We start from the raw sequence: 8,795 nt of genomic DNA on the forward strand, positions 1-8,795 counted from the left end.
GAATCAAATGATACATATACAGATCGGAGACGTTCATTTAAATGTATGTAAACTGACAACAAAAAGTCATTGCATCATACACCTCTCCGAGTCGTACCATATTGAATTGAATCGTACTACAACAGAGTCGATCCAAATAGAATCCTTGCACTTTCACGTTGAACCGTCCTTGAATCATTTCACACTCCACATATCAAAAACTGAATCAAATTGTCTTTTGTGGAGAGAATTGACAGATTATTTCCTGGGGCACACCAAAGGATCTCTCTCACGGCACACTGGTTGGGAATCACCGCATTACAGCACTGATTTTCAACCATTGTGCTGCAGGAAGTCATCCGATTTCACAACACTGCTCCAAAAAGTTTAGTTTTTCTTTGTTCATCTATCTATGCTAGTAATGAAAAGTGAGAGACAGAACCACGCTCTTCCACTAGATGGCAGAAGGTACAAACAAACAGTTGTTTGCAAAACGATGCCAAATGACAGCGCTCCAGCCAAATTTGGTTTTGCAAAAATATACCGTATGTCGAATTCGTGATATTATCAGCAAATAACTGAGCATAGTGTCCGAAAAAATGTTTTGACTTTGCCTCATCTGTGATAATTAAACAAAATCCATTAATTACTTTGGTTAGGCTGTGAATTAACTGTCAAATGAAAAATTGGTGCCTTGACATTGGGAGTAAGGAAATGATTGATGCTCACCCTGGAACTTCTCTGTGGCGGACTCCCGGCTTGTCTGGTCACCGTGGATGTCCGGAAGACTGGCGATGAGTGCCTCGATCAGGTCCCGCTCACCGAAGCCCTCCAACACACAGGTTTTAGGCTCTCCTCCGTCCCCAGAGCAGCCCATTTCCATCTCCGTTAACTCGCCCTTGCTCGCTTCGTCGCCCCCGCACCCGACCTCCATCTCCGATAACACAATTTCGCCTCCCTCATCTCCCGAGCACGCAACTTGTGGCTTCAATGAAGCCATCGTGTGGAGGTTTGGCAGGCTCGGAGATGGGTGAGGTGGACGCTAGCTTGTAATTGTTAGCATTCGCGGCGAGCGAACAAAATTTAGGACGTGATAAAGCGGTTGTGTGTAAATTCATGTATATATTTGGTGATAAACCCCTCAGGCAGTATCTGTACGGTTTGGTTAAACGAAAATAACTTAAAAAACTGCAATGAATATGAAAAATCTCTAAAATTGCGTATATTCTCTTGTTAGCAATGCCCTGCCCCAGTACGGCAAGTCAAAAGGCTCAATTCCTGCGTCGTTACAAGCGCATGCGCCGATTCGGTAGCAAAACCAAAATGACGCCCTATCGTACTGAGCGAGGGAATGCCACGAAGCCTTCCAAACTTTTTTTTTCTTCAAAATGCTCACCTTTTTCGTGTTCATGACCTTTCCATAGATGCGCGTAAGTCATTCACACACGGGAGCAGTGTAAGTCTTTCATCTCTGTGATGGTACGCGTGCTCTTTGCGTGTCTTTTGCACGACAACATAATCAAGTGCTGACATCCAGTCAGCAAAGCCCCAATAATTAGAATAATATACACTCCCTGAAATTATTTGTTGAATTTAATATAATTTTCAAGATGAAAAAAAGAAAAAGGGATCTCCTCTCAAATTATTTATTGCTTCAAAGAAATGCCTGGTACACTGCAGTTCAGTAAATAAACTTGTCCACACGCATTTGTACAATTAAGGGCCTCTTCTGAAATAAATGCCTTACTTCAAATAAACACTGGCACTCTTTGGAGTTGAGTAAATAGATGGTAGCTAATCCATAATCAAGTATATGTAAAAAACAATGCATGCCTTGCTTCAACTGAATGCCAGTTGTTATCTGCAGTTAAGGAAATAGACAGTAGCCACTTCACATGGAAGCATTTGTGCAAATAATGGCTTTCTCTCAAACTAACTGCCTTACTTCAAATAAACTAAGCATGATTAATTTTGTAAATATAAAATCTTGAACACAATCTTCTTAAAATGAAGACAGTCACAATATAATAATAATAATAATAATACATTTCATTTATAAGTGCCTTTCAAAACACTCAAGGACATTTTAAAAAAATTCATGACATTTTACCTAAACATTTAGTAACATGTTACCTATGCAAAGTTTAAGACATGTTTAAGACTTTGTTACTTGAGCAAGTCCTTCATGACACTTATTGATGAGCCTCTGTAGCCACCGCCAAAGTGGTTCCAGTGATTCAGGTAGTTAAAGAGTTGGTACAGTTGGTTTCTCTGGGCAAAGCCGGGTGCCTTGGGAATTTTCTCGTGGTAGGCCGAGTAAAAGGAGCTGGTGAAGCCTCCGAACATACCGGCAATTCCCAACTCATGTTCGGAATGGCCATAGAAAGAAGAGGGGTCGAAGATCACCGGGCCCTCACTGGTTTCCGCCACATTGCCTCCCCACAAGTCCCCATGGAGGAGAGCCGGGAACACCTGCACGTCTCGGAAGAACTGAGGGATCTTCAGCTGTTAGACATATTTCGGGTTACCAGTGCGCGGCTTACTCGAGCAGTTGAGTAAACCGACTGCATGTGGAAACAAGCTTTTGTTATACAAGAATGGGAGCCACCTTTCAAATAAACGGTCAGTATTCTGTTCTCTTCAGTTGAAGTACGTAGAAAGTAGCCAGTCCATATGAAAACATTTGTGAATACAAGGGCACACTCTGAAATAAACACCTTGCTTCAAATGAATGCCTGATTGTCTCTGTCGTTGTAATTAGACAACGTGTTCCTACACAAACATTTGTGTGTACCAACGTCTCCTTCTAAATAGATGCCTTTGACTAAACGGCCACCGCTTTCCTCAACAGCCAGTCAATGAATGGTTGTTCAAATAAATGCCTCCTCTCAAATTTCCTTCACATAGGTATGTGGCACTATCTGCAGTTCAGTTAATAGAAAGGAGCGAGTCCACACACAACCACTTATGCAAATGAAGGCCTCCACTTATATAATTGACTTCCTTTGGTTAAATGCAAATACATAGCCCTACTTTCTCCAGTTGAGTATTTAATGAGTAGCTCATCCATACGGGTGATTTTACAAATACAGTAAAGACCTCTTTTAAAATAAACATCTTGCTTCAAATGAACAACGACTACTATCTGCATTTGAGTAAATAAAAATCATCTTGTCCGTATTTAAGTTGGTGTGCAAAAAAGGCCTCCTCACAAATAAACGCCTCCATAAATGACTGATTATCCATGCGGTTGAATTAGACAACGGCATGCGCAGATGCAAGAAGTTTCCAGAGTGAAGGCCTCCTCTCAAAAACACCATGCTTCAAATAAATACCTGGTATTCTCCGTGGTTAGGTAAATAGACAAAAGCTTGTAGAATGCACAAGCATTTGTACAAATGCTTGGTTTCCTCTCAAATGAACGTGACTTCAAATAACTGAATGTACATTTTGCGGTTGAGTAAACAGACAGCAGACACTCCATACTCAAGTGTTGGTACAAATAAACACCGAGTACTGCCTACTTGACTCAGACACAAGTCCAATCATGCAAAATGATTTCTACAAATAAAGGCCTCCTCTCAAATAAACGCCTCACTTCGAATCAACACCTGGTACTCTCCCAGCGTTGCAGCTTACCTGCAGGGCAGCCCAAAGCTCTCGCGCCTCTCTGTCCCCATTTGACTTCTCCAGCATGTTTAGCTGACATTCAAGCCTCTGTCGAGTGTAAAAGGTCACCCAGTCATCCTGCCATTCGTTTTCCTGTAAGTGACAAGTAGAAATAAGCCACGCTAAGGCTGCATGAAAAAAATGTGACGGCTTTCAAGAGGACACGTCATGCATCTACAAAGCTACACTGCTGTTCAGTTTGCAGAGTGTGTTCACCTGCGGTATATAGCCACAACATGTAACGGTATAGAAGCCATATTTGTCCACGTAAGTCGCCTCCGACTGCCCGGCTCCTTTCCCTATTTACGCAAAAGGAATTCATAAATTCATCTTGCACATCACTGCATATCTTCAAATAATGGCCTGTACGGTAATAAACACAGTAAATCAATTAAGGTTGATCATCCACACAAGTAGATGCCTCACCTCAATTAAATCACTCAGGAGCAAACAAAGACTATCCTGCAGTAGACTAAATTAAAAACAGACAATAATTTGTAGAAATGAACAATCTGCTTAAAATGAACACACAGTATTAATTGCAGTAGACTAAATGGAAAGATCAAAATGTACATTTTTTTTGTGCAAATAAAAGCCTTGCTTGAATTAAAACCTTGTACTCTCTGCAGTTGTATGAACAGAAAATCAGCTGCGCTTCAAATAACTCAATTCAACTTTAAAAACAACCACTACTGCATACAAAGTGCTGTACATCAAGAAAACCTGACATCTAAAAACAAAGACAAAACAATAAATAACATTTGGCATTTGACTCAGCATGACTCAGATTTGATCTTAGTTTTTCTGTTTGGTGCCTACTACCATCTTTGTTACTGATTATTGCTTTATTGTTGTATATATGTTAGTTGCTCCATGGACAGCACTTTGTATGCAGCAATGGCTGTTTGAAAGTGCTCTATAAATACAGTTGAGTTGATAAATATAGAAAACACAAGAAAAAAGTAAAACTTGTCTCATGTTAAGTTGAAAGCCAAAGAATAAAAAAAAATGTTTTAAGACCAGTTTTAAAAATTAACAATACATTTCTGGCACTCTCTGTAGTTGAGCAAATAGAAAGCAGCTCGTCCAGACAAGTACAGTACTCCTACAAATAAAGGACTCCTTGCAAAACACACGTCTTCCAGTACTCTCTGCATTAGATTAAACGAACTCCCCTGGCCACGAGTTGAGCAAATACAGAACTTCCAATAAGTTTGGTCATAGTAAGTTACGTTGATTTTAGTTCTCAAAAAGCTTCGACGTGACAAAATGTTGTTCTTAAGCACCCAAGTAGATAAGATAAGAAAATCTTTATTTGTCTCACAATGGAGAAATTCCCAATTTACACCAGCAAAAAATTATGAAAGGGAGAAGTAGAAGAACAAAAAGGTTTTAAGTAAATATAAATTATAAAATATAAATATAAGCATATTCAGAATGGGTGAGTGTATATTAATTGGTAAATATTTGCAGTAAAAGAAGAACAATTACCAACTGTCTGCTGCTCTTTGCCCACTTTCTCAAGCTGTCTCTTGTTGTGAAGGTGAAGATCAGCCAGCCGCTCTCCCAGCTGCTTTGAATATCTGCACATTACAAGTAAAAGGAAAAAAAGAATAGTTTCAAAGATCCTTTTTGATAAAGTGGTGGCCATGCGACCACAATGACAGGAGCCTCACTTGTTTAGACCACGCATATCCAAATGCTCCATCACAAACACACAGCCTCCACTGTCCAACTCGATCACCTTCACAGGTTTGGGCACTTTAATTGTTCCTGTTTTTATTATGGCGTCCAAACTGGCCATTTCTCCATCAAACATTGATTTGGCCTGAAGGAGTGAAAACGTGCCAAGTTACAAAGTGCATGAGCAGAGTTAAAAACAAGATCATAGTTACCTGGCTCTTGTGGTTTATCTTCACAAACACTTTGCCAGTGTCCGTGTGGTAACTCTGGCCCTGACTGATGCATCCACCTTCTGAGTTGCCAGCTAATTTTAGCGTGGCTGTACCCAACTCTTTCTTTAGTCTATCTTCCATCGCTCAACAAGGATTATGTGCGGTGTAATGTCTGTTGAAGTAAGAACGACGACACGCCAACAGCCTGCAGCCGTGTTTATTTCGAGATTTTCGACCGTACCATGTGAAATTGCGTGACGTATCAGATAACGGATTAGAGTACGTAGTTGGTTCAGTTTATTGGTGATTAATATGCCGCACATTACATTAGATTACGTATAAATAAATACTATTGAACGAGTTTTCATGTTTTTTTTCAAAGTTAAGGTGAAATATATAGCCTTTTTTATAAAATCTGTTTGTTAAAAGCAATAATGTTGACACCGTTAACTGTTTTGATCAATTTTACTTTCCGTAGTATTTGCAGTACAATGACCAATCTGAGTTTATGTCGCATTGGCGTGGTCTCCTATCATAGGCGAGAAAGCTCGTCACGTGAGATCAGCATAGTTACCTGTTAACTACGTTGCTCCATGCTTATAATACTGTATTTCTGGCCGCCTATATTGAACAATAAATTTTATGTTAAAAGCGTGTGCTTTCACTAAAGTAACGGAATGTGTTGCACTCCACCGAATTAAACTATTTGCAATACATTGAGGAATCAGACACTAAATAATATGTTGGCTTCGTCCGAACATTCCAAAGGTAAACTGGTCTTTATTGATTTCCGTATTATTTATATCATGCTAACACAACTGGAATCCCGAATCCGCTTTGTCCTATGATGGGCGAGTTGACTCCTCACGTGACTGTCACCATGGTTCCCCGTGAAGCTACGGTGCTACATGCTAATGCCCAAAGAAACCCTGAACCTAAAATGAGCAGGCATGAAGTGTGCTTGCTCCTAGGAGCAACGGGCGTTGGCAAAACATTGCTCCTAAAGCGACTCCTCAATATCCTTTCTGCTCGTTTCGGATAATAAAACCCGAAAGGCTAGAAGATGCTAGTCTAATTGTTTGTTTCGCGCACCCCTTAGCAATAGCACGGCATCGTAGCATGATTAGCATTGCCAGTTGCAGTTAATCTGACAGAGCCGACTATTGTAACTTAACTGGAATGACCATTTGGTGTTTGACTAACTTGACCTAAACACAGCTGCTGTTACTTTCTTAACCTTTTGTTCACAGCTCAGTTTGCAGGGAGCTGTTGAAATGGATAGCCCTCCACATACTCTGCCGACTGTAAATTAGAGTAACAATTTGACGACACTTATTTAACATTTTTTGAAGTATTATAATTTTATCCAAGAAGGAGGAATATATATACTGTATATAGTATCATACACTACTACTGTACTCCATACTTAGATTTTTAATTACTTTAAAACGAGTAAAATATAAATACACTTACTGTATTTTCATATATTTTGTATTTTTATATTTTATATATGGTGAGTTTCTAATCTTTTTTTTCCTTTCCATTTCGTTGGCTGTGTTACGTCTCCTCAGGTTGGAACCAATCTGACAGACATGACGCTGAGGCGAAAGAAGCTGACGATCAGGGAGCTAGGAGGCTGCATGGGCCCAATATGGCCCAGTTACTTCAACGATTGCTCATCGGTCATAGTAAGTGCTGCTTCCACATACTGAAGCTCAAAACACGCTCAACAACATATGTATAATATTCCATGTTTTGTCTTTTTTTTTTTTTTTTTTTTAAGTTTGTAGTGGACTCATCCAACATCGCTCAAGTGTCAGCGTCGTGCATCCAGCTTCTGTCGGTGCTTTCTGCTGAGCCTCTGCGAGACGCTTCAGTGCTTATAATCTTTAACAAGAGGTAAATAGACACAGCTGTTATGCTATATACACACACACACACACACACACACACACACACACACACACACACACAAATAATAATTTGGATTTTATAGTGCCTCTCATGGGACTTAAGGAGGCTTTATAATTACCCATTGGGGGGTATTTTGTGTGTGTGTGTGTGTGTGTGTGTGTGTGTGTGTGTGTGTGTGTGTGTGTGTCTGTCACATATGATATAATTGAATGCATGCTTTACTGAATAAATGGTGCTGAGAAGTTCTTTTTAATGGCACTAAACGATGAATTCTTGGTTGATAAAGTATATTCGGAACAACATATAAATACTAATAGAATCATATCAGTTTTGTTGCTGATCTTTGACATATCCAAGACAGTAACCACCAACGTCACCCAACTAGAGGGGTGTGCAAAGGGGTAACAAACAGGGCGGGGGCACCGGGCATGCACCTGAGAGGGGCCCCACATCAGTCAATGAAATTTGATTGGGGCATGTTCGTTGTTGATGTAGGTCCATGATAAGAATAAAGGTTTTCTTATCTTATCTTATGATCGACGGTCATGAAGTTAGGAGGAAAAGTTCCGTCTGCACAAGGATTAAAAACTTCCAAGGAAGCAGGATAATGGATTCAAACTGGGAGAAATTCCTCAAAACTAACCTGGCTGATCCATTCTTCTTACGCTGGTCCCCTTCCAGGGACGTTCATTGCACCATGAGCCTGGTAGAGATGCGCTCCCTATTCCGACTGGATGACGTGGTGGCCTGTGCTCCTCAGCCAATCACCATGTTGGAAGCGAGCGCCCGCTCTGGAACAGGACTCCGCGAGGTGTTGGCGTGGTTGGAATCCGTCGCCAAGTGACGATTACTGCCGTGAAAGGAAGCTACAGTGACATTTTATTGAAATTGTGAGGGCACACTTATATAGGCTAAAGGTCAAATCATTGTTCAATGTACAGTAATTTATTCAACCAGGAGACCTTTATGGATGAATGCAGTCACATTTTTATTTGTCTCAATATGATTCTTTACGATAAATAATTTCTGCCACTGACATAACAGGCAGAAAAATTACATGTGTTTCCACTGGATAGCAAAAGGCACAAACTGTGTATCGGTCCAAGTTTTCTGACATTTTTCTTTGATGGTGTACTGTACTATGAAATTTTTTTCTCAATTTTCAAATTGTGCCTTATAAAGTGACTGTGATGCGATGTATGTTTACGATCATCCTGCAGGGGGCGTATAGTGAACGTCAAATCAAGATTGGGGAGGCTTTGACTTAATGTTGCGGAGAAGTGTAGTTTAAAACATTCGATTAAATCTCCGTACTTGAATTCAGTTAGCCTGAAAATG

The 8,795-nt window shown here is 40.2% G+C and overlaps 3 protein-coding genes across 8 annotated transcripts in view; 1 reads left to right on the forward strand and 2 right to left on the reverse strand.

Moving 5' to 3' along the window:
- Positions 1 to 1,256, reverse strand: part of tbcd (tubulin folding cofactor D) — a 31,480-nt gene extending 30,224 nt beyond the window's left edge. The window contains exon 1 of the mRNA XM_019897355.1: positions 709 to 1,256. Coding sequence (XP_019752914.1) covers positions 709 to 979 — 271 coding nt within the window. The 5' untranslated portion in view covers positions 980 to 1,256. The remainder of the gene's footprint in view (positions 1 to 708) is intronic.
- An 843-nt stretch (positions 1,257 to 2,099) lies between these two features.
- On the reverse strand, positions 2,100 to 5,714 carry fn3krp (fructosamine 3 kinase related protein). The gene is made up of 6 exons (XM_019897369.1): positions 5,544 to 5,714; positions 5,325 to 5,476; positions 5,140 to 5,231; positions 3,865 to 3,947; positions 3,619 to 3,741; positions 2,100 to 2,484 (listed from the first exon to the last, which is right to left on the reverse strand). The coding sequence occupies exons 1-6, from the start codon at positions 5,682 to 5,684 to the stop codon at positions 2,146 to 2,148; spliced, it is 930 nt and encodes a 309-aa protein (XP_019752928.1). The 5' UTR covers positions 5,685 to 5,714; the 3' UTR covers positions 2,100 to 2,145.
- Positions 5,715 to 5,746: 32 nt separating this feature from the next.
- Positions 5,747 to 8,653, forward strand: arl16 (ADP-ribosylation factor-like 16). Of its 6 annotated transcripts, XM_019897372.1 has the most exons (5): positions 6,369 to 6,559; positions 6,792 to 6,847; positions 7,115 to 7,231; positions 7,327 to 7,442; positions 8,139 to 8,653. In XM_019897372.1, the coding sequence occupies exons 1-5, from the start codon at positions 6,388 to 6,390 to the stop codon at positions 8,299 to 8,301; spliced, it is 624 nt and encodes a 207-aa protein (XP_019752931.1). In that variant the 5' UTR covers positions 6,369 to 6,387; the 3' UTR covers positions 8,302 to 8,653. The 6 variants fall into 6 exon arrangements, with proteins under 6 accessions (XP_019752936.1, XP_019752937.1, XP_019752931.1 ...); XM_019897377.1 differs by lacking the exons at positions 6,369 to 6,559; positions 6,792 to 6,847 and adding an exon at positions 5,747 to 5,822; XM_019897378.1 differs by lacking the exons at positions 6,369 to 6,559; positions 6,792 to 6,847 and adding an exon at positions 5,914 to 6,311.
- Positions 8,654 to 8,795: the final 142 nt, after the last annotated feature.

Source organism: Hippocampus comes, unplaced genomic scaffold (genome assembly GCF_001891065.2).
Source record: "Hippocampus comes isolate QL1 unplaced genomic scaffold, H_comes_QL1_v1.1 scaffold238, whole genome shotgun sequence".
In the NCBI taxonomy this organism is placed as follows: Eukaryota; Metazoa; Chordata; class Actinopteri; order Syngnathiformes; family Syngnathidae; genus Hippocampus; species Hippocampus comes.